Below are 22,995 nucleotides of genomic sequence, written 5' to 3'. Positions count from 1 at the left end.
ACAAAAACTTTAGTAGCAGAGTGTTTTATAAGAGAAAACTAAAAGCACTCTCTTGGATTTTCCCAACAGAACCCCTGCCCTCAGATACTTTTGTAAAAGTGATGATGTCATATCAGATCAACCACTATAAGGGGACAGTGCAACAGCCCTATAAAATATTCTCATTTGGAATTCGGAAGTTGTAAAAGGCACTTCAACCCATAACTGATTAAATGCAAACTAACCCTCAACTGACAAAAAAAAATATGTTGAAATTTTTAAGCTTTTCGAAACCAAAATATTTAAAATTAATGTAATATCAATAACTTAAAAAATAGTAAAGTTAAAATGGAGCTTAAAAATTTTTAATTAAAATATAATTTAAAAAAGTTGATAAGGATGTTTAAATCTTTATTTCATGTTTCTTTTATAAGAGATCCCAAAAAGCTCTCTCTTTCTCTAGCCCCACCAAAGATTCTCCACTGCTTATTGGAGTCGCGATGTCGCATTCTCTCATCTACTCTGAAAATCTCCCAGAACCACTATTTCATTGAGGTCTTTTGTTAAAGCTTTCATTTTAATTTCATTCCTCCTCGGATTCGGATCACATTTTTAGTATAGATTGTTTTGAGTACTACTTACATTTTAAGTTAAGCCACCTCTTAAAAAAATAAAACTCTAGTCACTAAGTACTAGAGGTATAAAATGCCATCCACGTGTGTTTTTGAGTTTGATCGCCGAGAGCCGATTTATTACAGTGGTGAGACTATCAATGGAAGAGCCATTCTCACTACAACATCCAGAAAATCTGTTAATGGTAAGAATTCCATTATGAAACTATTATTCTTATCGCAAGAACTTAATGATAATCCCATATGGAAGTACTATATTGTAAAAAATTTAAAAATATTGAATTTACTGAGAATACGCCCTGTGTACACTGTACATGGGGAAAATATTCCACTGAAAGAAACGTGCCGTCATGCTTTGATGAACATACAAGTTGGCAAGAATTACGAAACCAACATAATTCTAAGCTATATTGCTCTCTTAGCCTTAGGTAAAAATGGTAAATTTATTGTGACGAAGCCACTTGTAGCTTACAAAGCTTATAAAGCAACAAGTATTTCTTACAGTGGTTAGGAGTATCAATTTTTATAGACCTTGAACTTGTGTTGTTTACAGCTTTATCAAATATTTTAAGTTTATTAAAATCATTGTGAAAATCAGCAATCAATGAATTATTTAGTGTGTTGGCAATGTATGTAAAATTATAAATAGCTTGTGAGAGTAAAATATGTATAAATAGGCTTTGTAGTCTTTTTTCAAACTATGTATAAGTTTTTGTCCATTTCTGAAAATATATATTCGTGTTTTGTATGTTTTTTCAGAAATTTACATCCATTTCGAGGGCGAGGCTAAGGTGCGATGGACTGAGCAGAGAACTAGCAGATCCAATGGTAAAACTGAAAACCGTACAGACTGTTTCCGTGGCAAAGAAACCTACCTGGATACCCAAACGAATGTCTTCGGATCAGGAGAACTGGCTGCTGGCAGATATACATATACGTTCTGTATTCCTTTGCCACTAGGGTGCCCTTCTTCGGTGGTCGGAAAATATGGAAAGATATCGTATGAAATCTCAGTCGTAATAGATCGACAGTGGCGCTTCAACAATATTTTTAAACAGCCACTGACGGTTCTACAAACTTATAATCTAAATATGAGTCCTCAGCTTTTGGTTTGTAATGATTAATTATTTACAACTTATTTTATTTTAATTTTTGAATTATTCTGCAGATGCCCTTGGTTCACGAGGACGTCAAACACTTTTGCTGCTGGCCCTGCCGCTCCGGACCTGTATTGTCCACTCTCACAGTACCCTTTGGTGGCTATGCTCCTGGCCAAAAGATCCACTATACCTTGGAAATCGATAATCAATCTGCCGGTAATGATCTGAGTGGCATTGAAGTTTGTTTAAAACAGAGATACAAGTTTCACGCTCAACACCCGCATCATAAGACCCGCGAAATAGAAAACATTCTGCACAGGGGTTCGGTGGAAGAACGGGTGTTGCGGCTCTCTAAGAGGATAATCGATGGTACCTTACAGATTCCATCAGTGCCACCATCGTCCCGAAATGACGGAATCATTTCAGTGGACTACCGCATCATTCTAACCATCAAGATGGGCGATTGCGCAATGAACACGAATTTCCATATTCCGCTTGTCATTGGAACCATTCCCCTAATCCAAAGTGCGGAAAATCCTAGCAGCGCAGCGGAATGGATACCAGAGACCCCGGACACTCCTCCTGATGCTGCTGCGGATTTGCCACCCAGTTATGACAATTGCAGTGAGTACTATAAACTGTGTAAAAAGATATGTATATATTTATTATATTACCTTTTATAACTCGTTCAGAACCACCTCCCTTTGAGGAGGCAACTAGATTTGGAGACCATTTCATAGATATCGATGCCGATGACCACAACCGAACGGATGACTTTGTACCCCGTTATCCGATGTATACAAATTTTGCCCAGCCTTCGGCGCCCCCACCGCCAGAGGATATTGAAGATGTGTCTCTAACGAACTCGGTTCCAGTTCTTTCGCTGCCGCCTTCTTCAACTGCACCATCTAGTCCCCAGAATGCAAATGAAAATACAACAAACTATGGCTGGAATACTTAGAGAAAGTATAAACTCACTTTCTAATTTTCAACCCAATTGTGATTAAATCGAATAACCTAAGAACCAATTTACTCTAATTGTTTCCGTTTCTTTATCTATTGATATTACTTTTATTTAGCTTTTTTAAGAACAAATTGTTAAGCGTATTATATTTATAGTACTTATGTCACGGATACAACGTTAAAAAAGTACCCACTTGCATTTTTTTTGTTATGTTGATAACTTTTTTAAGAGCGGCATATAAAAATAATTTGTATCATCTCAAATTAAGTGTTAAAGTATACTCCAAAATATTGATCAACAAATGTGGATTATTGATCAAACAAAAAATAGATCATTTGGTTAAATTGCTTAGAATTTTTCTTACAAATTTGTATACATAACCCACTAGATTTTTATGATATAAACATGTTACATCTCCGTGATATCATGGAGAAAAATTATATAATATATAGTTGTACTTCTATAAAATTTAAATATACATATATGTATATCTGTAATTTGTAATTTAAAAGCTTTTTGTGATTTTATAAAGTTACTAAAGATACAATAATTATTCCAAAGATAAACGTTCCTTACTTGAATTCTGGGACAACTGGGGGAAATTTCAGAAAAAATATCTTTAATCTTTATCTTTCTAGATAAAAAATCTAGGAACTTTTACTATCTTACTGAGTAAATTATCCGAAAATTTTGTATTTTAATGTAATATTAATATCTTTAAAATGAGTACAACCACAAATTTTCAATAAATACAAATAACTAAAGTAAAAATTGAGCTATAATAAAATATAGTTTAAAAAAATTTGATAAAGATTTTTAAATCTTTATTTTATTTTTCTTTTATAAGAGTTCCCAAAAAGCTCTCTCTTTCTCTAGGCCCACCAAATATTCTCCACTGCTTATTGGAGTCGCAATGTCGCATTCTCTCATCTTCTCTGAAAATCTCCCAGAACCACTATTTCATTAAGGTCTTTTCTTAAAGCTTTCATTTTAATTTCATACCTCCACGGACTCGGAGCACATTATTAGTATAGATTGTTTTGAAAAAAATTTACATTTTAAGTTCAACAACCTCTTCAAAAAAATAAAAATCTAGTCACTGAGTACTAGAGGTATAAAATGCCATCCACGTGTTTTTTTGAGTTTGATCGCCGAGGGCCGATTTATTACAGTGGTGAGACTATCAAAGGAAGAGTCATTCTCACCACAACATCCAGAAAATCTGTTAATGGTAAGAATTCAACAATAACCTATTATTCTTAACGCAAGAACTTAATGATAATCCCATACGGATGTATTGCAAAATATTTAAAAATTTTGAATGTACTGATCATATGCCCTGTGTGCAGTGGCCCTGTGGAAAATATTCCAATGAACGAAACGTGCTGTCACGCTTTGATGAATATAAAAGTTGGCTAAAATTACGAAACCAACATAATTCTTATCTTTAATGCTCTCTTACCCTTAAGTAACAAAAATTTACCGGGTCGAAGCCATTTGTAGCTTTCAAAGCTTATAAAGCAACAAGTATTCCCTACAGTGGTTAAGAGTATCGATTTTTATAGACCTTGAACTTGTGTTTTTTACAGCTTTATCAAAAGTTTTAAGATTATTAAAATTAGAAATAGCTTGTGAGAGTAAAATATGTATAAATAGCCTTTATAGTCTTTTTCCAAACTATAGGTTTGTGGCCATTTCTGAAAATATATATTTGTTGTGTTTTTTCAGAAATTTACATCCATTTCGAGGGTGAGGCTAAGGTGCGATGGACTGAGCAGAGAACTAGAACATTCAATATGGTAACCAAAACCCGCACAGACCGTTTCCGGGGCAAAGAAACCTACCTGGATACCCAAACGAATGTCTTTGGATCAGGAGAACTGCCTGCTGGCACATATATCTATAAATTCTGTGTTCCTTTGCCACTTTGGTGCCCCTCTTCGGTGGTCGGAAAATATGGAAAGATATCATATGAAATCTCACTGGTTATAGATCGCCAGTCGAGCTTCAACAACATTTTCAAACAGCCACTGACGGTGCTCCAAACTTATAATCTAAATATGAGTCCTCTCCTTATGGTTTGTAATAGTTACATTTTTTAAATTCATTGTATATTAATTTATGAATTATACCGCAGATGCCCTTAGTTCACGAGGACGTCAAACACTTTTGCTGCTGGCCCTGCAGCTCGGGTCCTGTATTTTCCACTCTCACAGTACCCTTTGGTGGCTATGCTCCTGGCCAAAGGATCCACTTTACCTTGGAGATCGTTAATCAATCTGCCCGTAATGATCTGAGTGGCATTGAAGTTTGTTTGAAACAGAGATACAAGTTATGCGCTCAACACCCGCATTATAAGACCCACGAAATAGAAAACATTCTGCACAGGGGTTCGGTGGAAGAAAGGGTGTTGCGACTCTCTCAAACGATAATCCATGGCACCTTACAAATTCCATCTGTGCCGCCATCGTCCCGGAATGATGGAATTATTTCAGTGGACTACCGCATCATTCTAACCATCAATATGGGCAATTTCGCAAAGAACACGAATTTCAATATTCCGATCGTCATTGGAACCATTCCCTTAATCCAAAGTGCGGAAAATCCTAGCAGAGCAGCGGAATGGATACCAGAGACCCCGGACACTCCGCCTGATTCTGCTGCGGATTTGCCACCCAGTTATGACAATTGCAGTGAGTACTATATACAATGTAAAAGGATATATTTTTAGTCTTGTACCTTTTATAAATCCTTCAGAACCACCTCCCTTCGAGGAGGCAACTAGATTTGGAGACCATTTCATAGACATCGATGCCGATGAGCACAACCGGACGGATGACTTTTTACCACGTTATCCGATGTACACAGATTTTGCCCAGCCTTCGGCGCCCCCACCGCCAGAGGAAAATGAAGATGTGTCTTTAATGAACTCGGTTCCAGTTCTTTCGCTGCCGCCTTCATCAACGGCACCATCTAGGCCCCCGAATGCAAATGAAAATACAACAAACTATGGCTGGAATACTTAGGGAAAAGTAAAGGCTCACTTTCTAATTTTCAACCGAATTGTGATTAATTGTGAACCAATTTACTACAATTTACGAATTGTGCTAATTTACTATAATTGTTTTCGTTTCTTCTCCTATTGATATTACTTTGAGCTTTAGAAAAAAACAAGAAAGGAAAGCTAACTTCGGGCGGAGCCGAAGTTGATTTACCCTTGCGCAACATCGGATATACATAGTTGGCCGATCATTATGAGAATATCAATATAAAACCAAATATATAGTCGGCTGATCCTTATTAAATTTGGCATGTCGTATTATTTTGCCAAAAAGAGCTCTCGTGTTAAATAAACTTTGAATTCTCTAACTATAGAATATAGTCGGCCGATCCCGGTGGTTCCGACTTATATACTGCGTGCAAAGGAAACAAGGGTGTGTGCAAAGTTTCAAGTAGATAGCTATAAAACTGAGAGACTCGTTTGCGTAGAAACAGACAGACGGATAGAACGGACATGCACATATCAACTCAGGAGGTGATCCTGCTCAAGAATTTATATACTTTATAGGGTCGGAGATGTTTCCTTCACTGCGTTGCACACTTTTGGACAAAAATTATAATACCCTCTGCAAGGATATACAAATTATTAAGCGCATTATATTTATGATACTTATGTCACTGATAAAACGTTCAAAATGTACACACTTGCATCTTTTTTATTATCTTGATATTATTGTTAAGACCTGGATACAAAAATTATTGTTATTATTTTTAACTTTAAGTCTTAAAGTACAAAATATTGATCAACAAATAGGATCATAACAAACAAAAAAAAAAATCATTTATTTAAATTGCTTTGAATTTAAAATTATTATATATAAGCCACAAGTTTTTTATGGTATAAACATTTTAAATCTTCGTGATATAATCACGAGAAAAAAGTATATAATATAAAGTTGTACTTCTATAAAATTTAAATATATATAAAAATATATATATATATTTATTTAAAAGCTTGTTGTGATAAATAAAGTTACCAAAGATACATCAATTATTTCAAAGATAGTTTACTTGAATTCTGGGACAACTGCCGGAAATTAAAGACACAATATCTTGTAGCTTTACTGCTATATTTCTAGATTAAATATCTAGTCTACTTACTTACTGAGTAAATTATCAAAACGCTTTATATTTTTTTCTTTTTATTAAATTTTATTTAAAGTTTGTTTTGATTACATGCCAACTGATAAACTTTTTGTTTACAAACAAAAGAACCATGCTACCTACCAGCTGCAATACAATTTTTATTTATTGAATACCTAAAGCTCTCTCTCTGAAATTTTGGGTTTCTCTTCCGCAGATATCAAAAACTCTCGTTGCATAGAAGTGATGATGTCACATTCTCTTCAACAAGTCTCCCAGTCCGCCGATTTAGCCGGTACCTCAAAAATAAGTTGCCATTCCAAATGCGTAACTTGAACATAAAACACTGGATTCGGTTCGCTTGCAGCTAAATTATAATTAAATATATATAAGATAGCATTTTTAATTGGTTCAAATTTTAAAAATTCATCGATGACATCGACGTGCAGCTTCGAATTTGATCGCCCAGATGAGGTATATTATAGCGGAGAGATAGTTCGAGGACGAGCTCTTCTTGATGTATCATCTAATAGAACTGTAAAAGGTAAAGTTTACAATCAAAGACACCAGGACAAACTCTACTTGAATTTTAAGTCCTACGCTTTCATCTCCAACAATGCCAAGGTTATCTTAAGCTTTTTTTTGTTATTTTTTGGCAATCAAACAAAAAAGTCAAAACAAACCAAAACAAACTAAAAAGCTTTACCAAAAGTACGTATAACCTCCGGCGTACATATGTATATATTTTTTCGCTTAGAAATGCAAAAGAGAGTAAAAATTGTTTGTTTGTAAATAGTTTAGCCACAAGTTGGTAGGAGTTCCTGGCCGTTTTTATTCTTTTCCTTTTTCAACATAAACACACTACAAAATGAGCAACATAGGCAAATATTCAAATTTTTTGTGGATTACCATTTAAGCTATGAAGTTGGTGGGGGCTTCCTGTGAAAAAATAAATTGTCGGAAAATGTTTGGTTGCTTATTACATATTCAAAGCCATAAATGACAAATAATTTAATACTCTTCCACCGCAGGCGTGTACATAGTCCTCGAGGGCGAAGCAAAAGTACGATGGAATAAAAATAAGAACAAAAATTCACAGGATTTTCATCAGGGCTTGCATTTCAAAGGAAATCAGACTTACTTGAGCCACAAAACAAGTGTCTTTGGATCGGGAGAGTTGACCACTGGAACACATACCTACGAATTTAGTATTCCCTTGCCTTTAGAATGCCCATCTTCATTGGTTATGGAATACGGCAAGATATCTTATGTGATATCGGTGGTTATCGATCGTGAGGACCCTTTCAACAACCTTTTTCAATACCCGTTGACGATCCTGCAAAACTACAATCTTAATATGAGCCCAGAGCTGATGGTGACCCAATCTGATAAAGTTTTAAGTTTTTATAATAATTTAACCATTTTATAGACACCCTTAGTTCATGAGGACATGAAACACTTTTGTTGTTGGTTCTGCCGTTCCGCGCCAGTTCTGTACACTTTTATAATACCCTACGGGGGCTATGCTCCTGGCCAGAAGATTCAATACATCATGAAGATTAATAACCAGTCGACTTACGATGTGTATGGTTTTGAAGTTAACCTTAGACAGAAAACTAAATTCCAATCTCAAGTACCCCAAAAAAAGGAACGGGTGTTGGAAAATAACGTAAGTCACAGCCTCCAAAAGGAGTCGGTGCTACGTCTGTCTAGGAAGGTATTCACCGGACTTCTGGACATCCCATCAGTGCCACCTTCTTCCCGCAATGAAGGTATCATTTCGGTGCGGTATTTTGTGTCGGGATACATTGATATGGGGGAGTGCCACATGGATGCGGAGTTTGAAATTCCCATAGTAATTGGCACAAGTCCTTTTCCCCAAAGGGAAGAAGATATCTCGATTTCGCAGCTCTTTGAAACTGAAAATTCGGGTACGCCAAATAGTGTTTCTTCCGATCAGCCACCAAACTATGATAAATGCAGTAAGTTTATTTTTATTCCGATTTGCATGAGGTTACTAATATTTTTCAAAATGTATCCACCAGAACCACCAAACTACGAAGAGGCAACCCAGTTTGGAAGACATTTCATCGACACCGATGTGGATGATCAAAACCGTAGGGATGACTTTCTACCTCGATATCCGATGTTTCTGCCCACGGCTCCTCCACCGCCTCCGGAGGACGAGATATTATCTTTATTGCAGCCTGATGCCGATCGTCCAAGGGATGGTGGAAGCTTGGAAGCTTCCAATGATACGGCAAAACCCTACGGATGGTCTGTTTCATCATGAAGTAATGACATTAAATTTAATCAAACTACCTCCACCTCGAACTACCTCAATAAACGTAGAGGTTGATAAAAAACTTAAATATATTGAACTTTGAATGCTGAATAAAATGCATAGTAGAAATTTAAATCAAGAAGGGAAACCTAACTTTTGGGCGGCACACCCTTTCAGTTAAAATTGGATATATATCGCACACGTCGGATATAGTTGGCCGATCCTTTTGAAAATATCATAATAAAACCAATTTATTATTTATAATCTCAAGCTTTCATCTTCATAAATACCAATGTTGGTATTTTTACCAAATACGAAATAACACTTCCAATCCTTTAGTTACAGGATTCATCAACTCATCATCCATTTTTCTGATGGGATCCTTTGAAAATAGCGTTTTCCTTATATGGCCCACAGTGATGGCTATATCTTCCCCAATTCTCACCCGATTATCAAGCGGAGTACCTTTAACGATTTCTGGATCGATTCGCCACCATTCTGCATCAAAATCCTGAGACAAAATGTTTTTTAGATTTTTTGTCAATTTTTCGTCATAGGATCCCTTGAAAATGGTCTTTACCCTATATGGCCCACAGTGATTGCTATATATACCCCAAATCTCATCCGATTCTCAAGCGGAGTATCTTAAACGATTTCTGGATTGAGTCACCACCATTCTGCATCAAACTCCTGAGACAAAATGTTTTTTAGATTTTTTGTCCATTTTTCGTCATGGAATCCCTTGAAAATGGGGTTTACCCTATATGGCTCACAGTGATGGCTATATCTTCCCCAATTCTCATCCGATTCTCAGCGGAGTACCTTAAACCATTTCTGGATCGAGTCACCACCATTCTGCATCAAAATCCTGAGAAAAAATATTTTTTAGATTTTTTGTCTATTTTACTGATGGGATCTCATGAAAATAGCGTTTTCCCCTATAGGCAGTGACGGATTTAAGGAAAAAGGCCCAGTGGGCAAAATTTTTTTAGGGTACATTGAAGGGTATCTTGAAGGGTACAGCCCAGAAAATTTGACAAAAAATCTTAAAAATATTTTGTTCCCAGATTTTGATGCAGATTTGTGGAGAATCGATCCACAAATCGTTTAAGGTATTCCGTTCAAGAATCGGATGAATATTTCCTAAGATATGGCCTTCGCAGTGGGTCATACGGTGCTCCCCATGCATTTTGCACATTTTGAAGGGGACAGCCCAGAAAATTTGACAAAAAATCTTAAAAATATTTTGTTCCCAGATATTGATGCAGTTTTATGGAGAATCGATCCACAAATCGTTTAAGGTATTCCGTTCAAGAATCGGATGAATATTTCCTAAGATATGGCCTACGCAGTGGGTCATATGGGGCTCCCCATGCATTTTGCACATTTTGAAGGGGACAGCCCAGAAAATTTGACAAAAAATCTTAAAAATATTTTGTTCCCAGATTTTGATGCAGTTTTATGGAGAATCGACCCACAAATCGTTTAAGGTATTCCGTTCAAGAATCGGATGAATATTTCCTAAGATATGGCCTTCGCAGTGGGTCATATGGGGCTCCCCATGCATTTGGCACATTTTGAAGGGGACAGCCCAGAAAATTTGACAAAAAATCTTAAAAATATTTTGTTCCCAGATTTTGATGCAGATTTGTGGAGAATCGATCCACAAATCGTTAAAGGTATTCCGTTCAAGAATCGGATGAATATTTCCCAAGATATGGCCTACGCAGTGGGTCATATGGGGCTCCCCATGCATTTTGCACATTTTGAAGGGGACATCCCAGAAAATTTGACAAAAAATCTTAAAAATATTTTGTTCCCAGATTTTGATGCAGATTTATGGAGAATCGATCCACAAATCGTTTAAGGTATTCCGTTCAAGAATCGGATGAATATTTCCCAAGATATGGCCTACGCAGTGGGTCATATGGGGCTCCCCATGCATTTTGCACATTTTGAAGGGGACAGCCCAGAAAATTTGACAAAATATCTTAAAAATATTTTGTTCCCAGATTTTGATGCAGATTTATGGAGAATCGATCCACAAATCGTTTAAGGTATTCCGTTCAAGAATCGGATGAATATTTCCCAAGATATGGCCTACGCAGTGGGTCATATGGGGCTCCCCATGCATTTTGCACATTTTGAAGGGGACAGCCCAGAAAATTTGACAAAAAATCTTAAAAATATTTTGTTCCCAGATTTTGATGCAGATTTATGAAGAATCGATCCACAAATCGTTTAAGGTATTCCGTTCAAGAATCGGATGAATATTTCCTAAGATATGGCCTTCGCAGTGGGTCATACGGTGCTCCCCATGCATTTTGCACATTTTGAAGGGGACAGCCCAGAAAATTTGACAAAAAATCTTAAAAATATTTTGTTCCCAGATATTGATGCAGTTTAATGGAGAATCGATCCACAAATCGTTTAAGGTATTCCGTTCAAGAATCGGATGAATATTTCCTAAGATATGGCCTTCGCAGTGGGTCATACGGTGCTCCCCATGCATTTTGCACATTTTGAAGGGGACAGCCCAGAAAATTTGACAAAAAATCTTAAAAATATTTTGTTCCCAGATTTTGATGCAGATTTATGGAGAATCGATCCACAAATCGTTTAAGGTATTCCGTTCAAGAATCGGATGAATATTTCCCAAGATATGGCCTACGCAGTGGGTCATATGGGGCTCCCCATGCATTTTGCACATTTTGAAGGGGACATCCCAGAAAATTTGACAAAAAATCTTAAAAATATTTTGTTCCCAGATTTTGATGCAGATTTGTGGAAAAGAAATCGAAGGTGTAACTTTCAGCACGAGGGGCCCGGAAAGCCTTTCGTCGGGGGGGGACCCAGTGGGCAAGCGCGCCTTTGCCCACCTGTTAAATCCGCCACTGCCTATAGGGTCCACAGTGATGGCTATATCTTCCCCAATTCTCATCCGATTCTCAAGCGGAATTCCTTTAACGATTTCTGGATCGATTCGCCACCATTCTGCATCAAAATCCTGAAACAAAATGTTTTTTTTGTCCATTTTTCGTGATGGGATCCCTTGAAAATAGGGTTTACCCTATCGGATGCAATTTGACACAGTGGCGACACCAACGAGGATGACCCCGATCCGGAACCCGATCAGAAGGCTTGGCCTGGAAGAGCCACAGGCCCAGGAGGAGCTCCCCATCCTCTCGAGAAGGATGCACTGGATCTGGAGGAAGAGGCACCAAGCTTCTTGGAGGATCCAGAACTGGAGGAAGGAGTTTCTGGGGAATAGACTGGAGCAACTAGCTCACCCGAACCTTGGCCTTGATCTGGAAGAGGTGCATCTTAATGCCACGTCATCCCATCGGATTAAAATTTAAAATTTAATTTTATTATTAATTTAATATTATTAATTATTTAATTTAAAAAAACAGCCCCCTCCTCCTCGATTCTCATAGGTGGCACTTAAGCGGCGCCAAAAAGCGCCAAAAATTAGTTTGACTTTGCCGGCTTTTAAAAGCCGGCGGACCAGGAGGCTTGGCGTGGAGGTGCCACAGGCCCAGGAGGAGCTGCCCCATCCTCTCGAGAAGGATGCACTGGATCTGGAGGAAGAGGCACCAAGCTTCTTGGAGGATCCAGAACTGGAGGAAGGAGTTTCTGGGGACTAGAGTGGAGCAACTGGCTCACCCGAACCTTGGCCCTGATCTGCAAGAGGGCATCTTACAACCACGTCATCTCATCGGATGCATTTCGACCCAGTGGCGACACCAACGAGGATGACCCCGATCCGGAACCCGATCAGGAGGCTTGGCCTGGAAGTGCCACAGGCCCAGGAGGAGCTCCCCATCCTCTCGAGAAGGATGCACTGGATCTGGAGGAAGAGGCACCAAGCTTCTTGGAGGATCCAGAACTGGAGGAAGGAGTTTCTGGGGACTAGAGTGGAGCAACTGGCTCACCCGAGCCTTGGCCCTGATCTGCAAGAGGGCATCTTACAACCACGTCATCTCATCGGATGCATTTCGACCCAGTGGCGACACAAACGAGGATGACCCCGATCCGGAACCCGATCAGGAGGCTTGGCCTGGAAGTGCCACTGGCCCAGGAGGAGCTCTCCATCCTCTCGAGAAGGATGCACTGGATCTGGAGCAAGAGGCACCAAGCTTCTTGGAGGATCCAGAACTTGAGGAAGGAGTTTCTGGGGACTAGACTGGAGCAACTAGCTCGCCCGAACCTTGGCCTTGATCTGGAAGAGGTGCATCTTAATGCCACGTCATCCCATCGGATTAAAATTTAAAATTTAATTTTATTATTAATTTAATATTATTAATTATTTAATTTAAAAAAACAGCCCCCTCCTCCTCGATTCTCATAGGTGGCACTTAAGCGCCGCCAAAAAGCGCCAAAAATTAGTTCGACTTTGCCGGCTTTTAAAAGCCGGCGGACCAGGAGGCTTGGCGTGGAGGTGCCACAGGCCCAGGAGGAGCTGCCCCATCCTCTCGAGAAGGATGCACTGGATCTGGAGGAAGAGGCACCAAGCTTCTTGGAGGATCCAGAACTGGAGGAAGGAGTTTCTGGGGACTAGAGTGGAGCAACTGGCTCACTCGAACCTTGGCCGTGATCTGCAAGAGGGCATCTTACAACCACGTCATCTCATCGGATGCATTTCGACCCAGTGGCGACACCAACGAGGATGACCCCGATCAGGAGGCTTGGCCTGGAAGTGCCACAGGCCCAGGAGGAGCTCCCCATCCTCTCGAGAAGGATGCACTGGATCTGGACGAAGAGGCACCAAGCTTCTTGGAGGATCCAGAACTGGAGGAAGGAGTTTCTGGGGACTAGAGTGGAGCAACTGGCTCACCCGAACCTTGGCCCTGATCTGCAAGAGGGCATCTTACAACCACGTCATCTCATGGGATGCATTTCGACCCAGTGGCGACACCAACGAGGATGACCCCGATCCGGGACCCGATCAGGAGGCTTGGCCTGGAAGTGCCACAGGCCCAGGAGGAGCTCCCCATCCTCTCGAGAAGGATGCACTGGATCTGGACGAAGAGGCACCAAGCTTCTTGGAGGATCCAGAACTGGAGGAAGGAGTTTCTGGGGACTAGAGTGGAGCAACTGGCTCACCCGAACCTTGGCCCTGATCTGCAAGAGGGCATCTTACAACCACGTCATCTCATCGGATGCATTTCGACCCAGTGGCGACACCAACGAGGATGACCCCGATCCGGAACCCGATCAGGAGGCTTGGCCTGGAAGTGCCACAGGCCCAGGAGGAGCCCCCTTATCCTCTCGAGAAGGATGCACTGGATCTGGAGGAAGAGGCACCAAGCTTCTTGGAGGATCCAGAACTGGAGGAAGGAGTTTCTGGGGACTAGACTGGAGCAACTAGCTCGCCCGAACCTTGGCCTTGATCTGGAAGAGGTGCATCTTAATGCCACGTCATCCCATCGGATTAAAATTTAAAATTTAATTTTATTATTAATTTAATATTATTAATTATTTAATTTAAAAAAACAGCCCCCTCCTCCTCGATTCTCATAGGTGGCACTTAAGCGGCGCCAAAAAGCGCCAAAAATTAGTTTGACTTTGCCGGCTTTTAAAAGCCGGCGGACCAGGAGGCTTGGCGTGGAGGTGCCACAGGCCCAGGAGGAGCTGCCCCATCCTCTCGAGAAGGATGCACTGGATCTGGAGGAAGAGGCACCAAGCTTCTTGGAGGATCCAGAACTGGAGGAAGGAGTTTCTGGGGACTAGAGTGGAGCAACTGGCTCACCCGAACCTTGGCCCTGATCTGCAAGAGGGCATCTTACAACCACGTCATCTCATCGGATGCATTTCGACCCAGTGGCGACACCAACGAGGATGACCCCGATCCGGAACCCGATCAGGAGGCTTGGCCTGGAAGTGCCACAGGCCCAGGAGGAGCTCCCCATCCTCTCGAGAAGGATGCACTGGATCTGGAGGAAGAGGCACCAAGCTTCTTGGAGGATCCAGAACTGGAGGAAGGAGTTTCTGGGGACTAGAGTGGAGCAACTGGCTCACCCGAGCCTTGGCCCTGATCTGCAAGAGGGCATCTTACAACCACGTCATCTCATCGGATGCATTTCGACCCAGTGGCGACACAAACGAGGATGACCCCGATCCGGAACCCGATCAGGAGGCTTGGCCTGGAAGTGCCACTGGCCCAGGAGGAGCTCTCCATCCTCTCGAGAAGGATGCACTGGATCTGGAGCAAGAGGCACCAAGCTTCTTGGAGGATCCAGAACTTGAGGAAGGAGTTTCTGGGGACTAGACTGGAGCAACTAGCTCGCCCGAACCTTGGCCTTGATCTGGAAGAGGTGCATCTTAATGCCACGTCATCCCATCGGATTAAAATTTAAAATTTAATTTTATTATTAATTTAATATTATTAATTATTTAATTTAAAAAAACAGCCCCCTCCTCCTCGATTCTCATAGGTGGCACTTAAGCGCCGCCAAAAAGCGCCAAAAATTAGTTCGACTTTGCCGGCTTTTAAAAGCCGGCGGACCAGGAGGCTTGGCGTGGAGGTGCCACAGGCCCAGGAGGAGCTGCCCCATCCTCTCGAGAAGGATGCACTGGATCTGGAGGAAGAGGCACCAAGCTTCTTGGAGGATCCAGAACTGGAGGAAGGAGTTTCTGGGGACTAGAGTGGAGCAACTGGCTCACCCGAACCTTGGCCCTGATCTGCAAGAGGGCATCTTACAACCACGTCATCTCATCGGATGCATTTCGACCCAGTGGCGACACCAACGAGGATGACCCCGATCCGGGACCCGATCAGAAGGCTTGACCTGGAAGTGCCACAGGCCCAGGAGGAGCCCCCTTATCCTCTCGAGAAGGATGCACTGGATCTGGAGGAAGAGGCACCAAGCTTCTTGGAGGATCCAGAACTGGAGGAAGGAGTTTCTGGGGACTAGAGTGGAGCAACTGGCTCACTCGAACCTTGGCCGTGATCTGCAAGAGGGCATCTTACAACCACGTCATCTCATCGGATGCATTTCGACCCAGTGGCGACACCAACGAGGATGACCCCGATCCGGGACCCGATCAGGAGGCTTGGCATGGAAGTGCCACAGGCCCAGGAGGAGCTCCCCATCCTCTCGAGAAGGATGCACTGGATCTGGACGAAGAGGCACCAAGCTTCTTGGAGGATCCAGAACTGGAGGAAGGAGTTTCTGGGGACTAGAGTGGAGCAACTGGCTCACCCGAACCTTGGCCCTGATCTGCAAGAGGGCATCTTACAACCACGTCATCTCATCGGATGCATTTCGACCCAGTGGCGACACCAACGAGGATGACCCCGATCCGGAACCCGATCAGGAGGCTTGGCCTGGAAGTGCCACTGGCCCAGGAGGAGCTCCCCATCCTCTCGAGAAGGATGCACTGGATCTGGAGGAAGAGGCACCAAGCTTCTTGGAGGATCCAGAACTGGAGGAAGGAGTTTCTGGGGACTAGACTGGAGCAACTAGCTCGCCCGAACCTTGGCCTTGATCTGGAAGAGGTGCATCTTAATGCCACGTCATCCCATCGGATTAAAATTTTAAATTTAATTTTATTATTAATTTAATATTATTAATTATTTAATTTAAAAAAACAGCCCCCTCCTCCTCGATTCTCATAGGTGGCACTTAAGCGCCGCCAAAAAGCGCCAAAAATTAGTTCGACTTTGCCGGCTTTTAAAAGCCGGCGGACCAGGAGGCTTGGCGTGGAGGTGCCACAGGCCCAGGAGGAGCTGCCCCATCCTCTCGAGAAGGATGCACTGGATCTGGAGGAAGAGGCACCAAGCTTCTTGGAGGATCCAGAACTGGAGGAAGGAGTTTCTGGGGACTAGAGTGGAGCAACTGGCTCACCCGAACCTTGGCCCTGATCTGCAAGAGGGAATCTTACAACCACGTCATCTCATCGGATGCATTTCGACCCAGTGGCGACATCAACGAGGATGAACCCGATCCGGGACCCGATCAGGAGGCTTGGCCTGGAAGTGCCACAGGCCCAGGAGGAGCTCCCCATCCTCTCGAGAAGGATGCACTGGATCTGGAGGAAGAGGCACCAAGCTTCTTGGAGGATCCAGAACTGGAGGAAGGAGTTTCTGGGGACTAGACTGGAGCAACTAGCTCGCCCGAACCTTGGCCTTGATCTGGAAGAGGTGCATCTTACAACCACGTTATCTCATCGGATGCATTTCGACCCAGTGGCGACACCAACGAGGATGACCCCGATCCGGGACCCGATCAGGAGGCTTGGCCTGGAAGTGCCACAGGCCCAGGAGGAGCTCCCCATCCTCTCGAGAAGGATGCACTGGATCTGAAGGAAGAGGCATCAAGCTTCTTGGAGGATCCAGAACTGGAGGAAGGAGTTTCTGGGGACTAGAGTGGAGCAACTGGCTCACTCGAACCTTGGCCGTGATCTGCAAGAGGGCATCTTACAACCACGTCATCTCATCGGATGCATTTCGACCCAGTGGCGACACCAACGAGGATGACCCCGATCCGGGACCCGATCAGGAGGCTTGGCGTGGAGGTGCCACAGGCCCAGGAGGAGCTGCCCCATCCTCTCGAGAAGGATGCACTGGATCTGGAGGAAGAGGCATCAAGCTTCTTGGAGGATCCAGAACTGGAGGAAGGAGTTTCTGGGGACTAGAGTGGAGCAACTGGCTCACTCGAACCTTGGCCGTTATCTGCAAGAGGGCATCTTACAACCACGTCATCTCATCGGATGCATTTCGACCCAGTGCCGACACCAACGAGGATGACCCCGATCCGGGACCCGATCAGGAGGCTTGGCCTGGAAGTGCCACAGGCCCAGGAGGAGCTCCCCATCCTCTCGAGAAGGATGCACTGGATCTGGACGAAGAGGCACCAAGCTTCTTGGAGGATCCAGAACTGGAGGAAGGAGTTTCTGGGGACTAGAGTGGAGCAACTGGCTCACCCGAATCTTGGCCCTGATCTGCAAGAGGGAATCTTACAACCACATCATCTCATCGGATGCATTTCGACCCAGTGGCGACACCAACGAGGATGACCCCGATCCGGAACCCGATGAGGAGGCTTGGCCTGGAAGTGCCACAGGCCCAGGAGGAGCTCCCCATCCTCTCGAGAAGGATGCACTGGATCTGGAGGAAGAGGCACCAAGCTTCTTGGAGGATCCAGAACTGGAGGAAGGAGTTTCTGGGGACTAGACTGGAGCAACTAGCTCGCCCGAACCTTGGCCTTGATCTGGAAGAGGTGCATCTTACAACCACGTCATCTCATCGGATGCATTTCGACCCAGTGGCGACACCAACGAGGATGACCCCGATCCGGGACCCGATCAGGAGGCTTGGCCTGGAAGTGCCACAGGCCCAGGAGGAGCTCCCCATCCTCTCGAGAAGGATGCACTGGATCTGAAGGAAGAGGCATCAAGCTTCTTGGAGGATCCAGAACTGGAGGAAGGAGTTTCTGGGGACTAGAGTGGAGCAACTGGCTCACTCGAACCTTGGCCGTGATCTGCAAGAGGGCATCTTACAACCACGTCATCTCATCGGATGCATTTCGACCCAGTGGCGACACCAACGAGGATGACCCCGATCCGGGACCCGATCAGGAGGCTTGGCCTGGAAGTGCCACAGGCCCAGGAGGAGCTCCCCATCCTCTCGAGAAGGATGCACTGGATCTGGAGGAAGAGGCACCAAGCTTCTTGGAGGATCCAGAACTGGAGGAAGGAGTTTCTGGGGACTAGACTGGAGCAACTAGCTCGCCCGAACCTTGGCCTTGATCTGGAAGAGGTGCATCTTACAACCACGTCATCTCATCGGATGCATTTTGACCCAGTGGCGACACCAACGAGGATGACCCCGATCCGGGACCCGATCAGGAGGCTTGGCCTGGAAGTGCCACAGGCCCAGGAGGAGCTCCCCATCCTCTCGAGAAGGATGCACTGGATCTGAAGGAAGAGGCATCAAGCTTCTTGGAGGATCCAGAACTGGAGGAAGGAGTTTCTGGGGACTAGAGTGGAGCAACTGGCTCACTCGAACCTTGGCCCTGATCTGCAAGAGGGCATCTTACAACCACGTCATCTCATCGGATGTATTTCGACCCAGTGGCGACACCAACGAGGATGACCCCGATCCGGGACCCGATCAGGAGGCTTGGCCTGGACGTGCCACTGGCCCAGGAGGAGCTCCCCATCCTCTCGAGAAGGATGCACTGGATCTGGAGGAAGAGGCACCAAGCTTCTTGGAGGATCCAGAACTGGAGGAAGGAGTTTCTGGGGACTAGACTGGAGCAACTAGCTCGCCCGAACCTTGGCCTTGATCTGGAAGAGGTGCATCTTAATGCCACGTCATCCCATCGGATTAAAATTTAAAATTTAATTTTATTATTAATATAATATTATTAATTATTTAATTTAAAAAAACAGCCCCCTCCTCCTCGATTCTCATAGGTGGCACTTAAGCGCCGCCAAAAAGCGCCAAAAATTAGTTCGACTTTGCCGGCTTTTAAAAGCCGGCGGACCAGGAGCCAAAAGCCAAGCCATTTTTCGTGATGGTATCCCTTGAAAATGGGGTTTACCTTATATGGCCCACATTGATACCTATATCTTCCCCAATTCTCATCCGATTCTCAAGCGGAGTACCTTAAACGATTTCCGGATCGATTCGCCACCATTCTGCATCAAAATCCTGAGACAAAATATTTTTTAGATTTTTGGTCAATTTTTCGTCATGGGATCCCTTGAAAATGGAGTTTACCTTATATGGCCCACAGTGATACCTATATCTTCTCCAATTTTCATCCGATTCTCAAGCGGAGTAGCTTAAACGATTTCTGCCACCATTCTGCGAATCTTGAGACAAAATATTGAATATTAATATAATATTATTATAATTTCAAATATTATAATACCCTCTGCAAGGGTATACAAAATGTCTGAAAGTCCTGCATCTCTGTTTTTAGCTATATAGGTACCCAAGTGCTCTCCTTGGCTCTCTTAAAATGATGATGTCACTACCCGAATCTCCCATACCGGCGGTTTGTCTGGAACCTTTTATAAAAGTTCTCATTTCTGTTGCGTTGCTGGTCGGGTGCGGTAGCTACCATTTTGCTGCCGTACTTAATTAATAAATTAAATCGGTGTATATATCTATGAGACCCGGCAAAAATGCCTTCTGGCTGCACATTTGAATTTGATCGACGAGATCCAATATACTATAGTGGCGAAACAATCAATGGGCGTGCTATTCTCAATACCACTTCGACCAAGTCGGTAAACGGTAAGAGTAAACACACAAACAAGCTAAATAAATACATAACTTTCGTGAAATGAAAGCAAAAGTGGCTTCTTATCACTGCAATTGTATGATAATGCGGTAACAATATGCGACTAAAAGCTTTCCTACACCCTAAAAGAAATTTCTTAATTAATCTAAATAACTGATAGACGATGAGCTAAGCCTGCCCCCGTGTCCCATACCCGTTCCATCGTCACCCACATTGTCAATGTATTTTTTGCCTCCTCTAAATTATTTCGGCAGTCCAAACAAAAAACATAAAGCCAAAAAAAGCTCCGACAAACAACTTTATATATATTTGGCACACACATGCACACTAGTTGTTTAGAATCGCAAAAATTTGCACAAAAAATGCGCTACAGTGGGATTGATACCCATAAAAAGTATACAAAATAATCTTTTACTTTTTTCGCAGAGGTTTACATTCTTTTTGAGGGCGAAGCTAAAGTACGATGGGATGAACGTAAGAGTAAAACTTACCATGGAAGGACTCGGTATTACACGGAGTACTATCGGGGAAGGCACACGTACCAGAGCTCGAAAACTACTGTCTTCGGATCCGGGGATATGGCTCCTGGCACTTACACCTATAACTTCAGTATCCCCTTGCCCTTGGAGTGTCCTTCATCGATGGTGACGAAGTACGGAAAGATATTCTACGAAGTCTCGGTGGTCATAGATCGCCAGTGGAAATTTAATAATGTTTTCAAGCAACCGCTTACCGTGCTGCAAACTTATAATCTCAACATGAATCCTGAGCTGCTGGTTAGTCTAAAATGGAGTTTTGTATTATTATTTTTCTTTTTATTATAATTATTTCACAGATTCCCGTGGTTCGCGAGGACATCAAATACTTTTGCTGTTGGCCCTGCAGATCGGGTCCTGTGTTGTCCACTCTAACCATACCCTTCGGTGGCTACGCCCCTGGTCAGAAGATTCACTTCACCCTGGAGATAGACAACCAGTCATCGCGGAACGACCTCGATGGCATCGAAGTGTGCCTGAAGCAGAACTACAAGGTTACGGCTGATTCTCCGTACCACAAATCTCGCGAGAAGGAACACAGGCTAAATGAAAGCAGCCAAGTGGAGCGGGTGCTCCGAAACAGTAAGAAGGTCATTAATGGAACCCTAGATATTCCGGCAGTGCCACCATCCTCCCGGAACGACGGCATCATTACGGTCAACTACATGGTGGGTCTAACCATCAACATGGGTGACTGTGCCTGGGACTCGGACTTTGATGTGCCAATAGTCATTGGCACTATTCCATTGATGCAGAGTGCAGCGGATCCCAGTCATGCGGCGCAGTGGATACCGCAGGTTCCGGCCACTCCACATGGTGCTAGTGCGGATCTGCCACCAAGCTACGACAATTGCAGTAAGTACATTGTTTTAAACTCTCCCGAAATACATTTTCTAATAATTTTAAATGTTTTGACAGAACCTCCGACATTTGCGGAGGCAGCCTCTTTCGAGGAAAAATTCGTTGACATTGACGTGGATGAGAACAACCGTACGGATGACTTTATACCGCGATATCCGATGTACACCAACTTTGCCATGCCCTCGGCTCCTCCGCCCCCAGGAGAGGAGAGTGTTGATGCTCCTCTGTTGTCCGCTCCGGCATATTCTATGCCGTATCCTCCGCCTAACCAACCGGCTTATCCACCAGATAACCAACCAGGTTATACACAGGGCTACCAACCGGGCTATCCTCCAGGAAACCAGCCACCAGGATATCCTCCTGTAAACCAACCGGGCTATCCGCCTGCTATGCAACCCGGATATCCACCGGCTAACCAACCACCTTACCCACCGCCTTATCCGCCAGCCAATGGATTCCCAAATCCGAACAATCAAACCACCTTTTCATTTGGATGGAACCCTAATCAATAAAAAGCTTCCTCAAAGGATCGTGAACAACTACCTCAAGAAAACAATCTCTACGTAAATAATGGAAAGTATATAAAATTTATCTCAGGTCTAGGCAACATAGAAAAACTTTTAAAGTTAAAGATGATTGCCTTAAAAAAATTTTAATAGATATTTCTATTGTCTTTGTTTATTGTAAGCCACTAATGTGATGAATATAATATTTACTAAAAGCTTTTTTTATAAAATTTTGGCGAAAACTGAAAAGTGTTTTTTTTTTTATTTACCAATAAATAGAATACAATTTTAAAACTTTAACATCTATACCGCGTGTTTTAAAAAGACCGCCTTAAGGACTTTAGGACATTAATTTCAGTGTTGAGTGACTTTATACTTAGTCCTTGGGGGTAAAAAGTGTCCTTTAAGGACAACATCCCATTATTAGGTCTCCAAAACATTTAACGAAAGGATTTCGAAAAAAACGGGGGTGTTTAAGGTAAGAAAACGCGAAAGAAACTCGGTAGTGGCGCTAGTAGTTTACATTTATTATACATAATACATGAATTTTGACATAATACATGTATTTTGACATGTATTATACATTTTAACATTTTATTTCAATTTTTGCTTGTCTCAAAAAATGTTATGGTCCTTTTAACATTTTAAGGGAAATTCGTTTCTTTTTATGAAAAAATTTTATATTTGAATTTTTTTAAGTTTGAAGGGTTATTCAGGATGATCTGGGTTATT

General features: G+C 42.9%; 5 protein-coding genes across 5 annotated transcripts; all 5 read left to right on the top strand.

Moving 5' to 3' along the window:
• The first annotated feature begins 553 nt into the window (after positions 1-553).
• Positions 554-3,278, top strand: LOC138925498 (arrestin domain-containing protein 3-like). Its single transcript, XM_017248703.3, has 4 exons — positions 554-796; positions 1,371-1,720; positions 1,780-2,335; positions 2,404-3,278. The coding sequence occupies exons 1-4, from the start codon at positions 685-687 to the stop codon at positions 2,670-2,672; spliced, it is 1,287 nt and encodes a 428-aa protein (XP_017104192.2). The 5' UTR covers positions 554-684; the 3' UTR covers positions 2,673-3,278.
• Positions 3,279-3,686: 408 nt separating this feature from the next.
• On the top strand, positions 3,687-5,798 carry LOC108130714 (arrestin domain-containing protein 3-like). The gene is made up of 4 exons (XM_017249309.3): positions 3,687-3,906; positions 4,404-4,753; positions 4,813-5,368; positions 5,433-5,798. Exons 1-4 carry the CDS (start codon positions 3,795-3,797, stop codon positions 5,699-5,701), a joined length of 1,287 nt encoding a protein of 428 aa, XP_017104798.2. The 5' UTR covers positions 3,687-3,794; the 3' UTR covers positions 5,702-5,798.
• A 2,055-nt stretch (positions 5,799-7,853) lies between these two features.
• Positions 7,854-9,140, top strand: LOC108130434 (arrestin domain-containing protein 3-like). The gene is made up of 3 exons (XM_043211660.2): positions 7,854-8,193; positions 8,248-8,800; positions 8,864-9,140. Exons 1-3 carry the CDS (start codon positions 8,065-8,067, stop codon positions 9,109-9,111), a joined length of 930 nt encoding a protein of 309 aa, XP_043067595.2. The 5' UTR covers positions 7,854-8,064; the 3' UTR covers positions 9,112-9,140.
• A 6,717-nt stretch (positions 9,141-15,857) lies between these two features.
• On the top strand, positions 15,858-19,358 carry LOC138926471 (collagen alpha-2(I) chain-like). The gene is made up of 8 exons (XM_070280687.1): positions 15,858-16,004; positions 16,064-16,273; positions 16,333-16,542; positions 16,786-17,187; positions 17,355-17,996; positions 18,056-18,265; positions 18,433-18,804; positions 18,972-19,358. The coding sequence occupies exons 1-8, from the start codon at positions 15,858-15,860 to the stop codon at positions 19,356-19,358; spliced, it is 2,580 nt and encodes an 859-aa protein (XP_070136788.1).
• A 778-nt stretch (positions 19,359-20,136) lies between these two features.
• LOC108130273 (arrestin domain-containing protein 3-like) lies at positions 20,137-22,467 on the top strand. The gene is made up of 4 exons (XM_017248658.3): positions 20,137-20,353; positions 20,787-21,136; positions 21,196-21,751; positions 21,815-22,467. The coding sequence occupies exons 1-4, from the start codon at positions 20,242-20,244 to the stop codon at positions 22,267-22,269; spliced, it is 1,473 nt and encodes a 490-aa protein (XP_017104147.2). The 5' UTR covers positions 20,137-20,241; the 3' UTR covers positions 22,270-22,467.
• Positions 22,468-22,995: the final 528 nt, after the last annotated feature.

This window comes from Drosophila bipectinata, chromosome 3R (genome assembly GCF_030179905.1).
Source record: "Drosophila bipectinata strain 14024-0381.07 chromosome 3R, DbipHiC1v2, whole genome shotgun sequence".
Classification (NCBI taxonomy): Eukaryota; Metazoa; Arthropoda; class Insecta; order Diptera; family Drosophilidae; genus Drosophila; species Drosophila bipectinata.
This window is presented reverse-complemented; position numbering and strand designations above follow the sequence as displayed.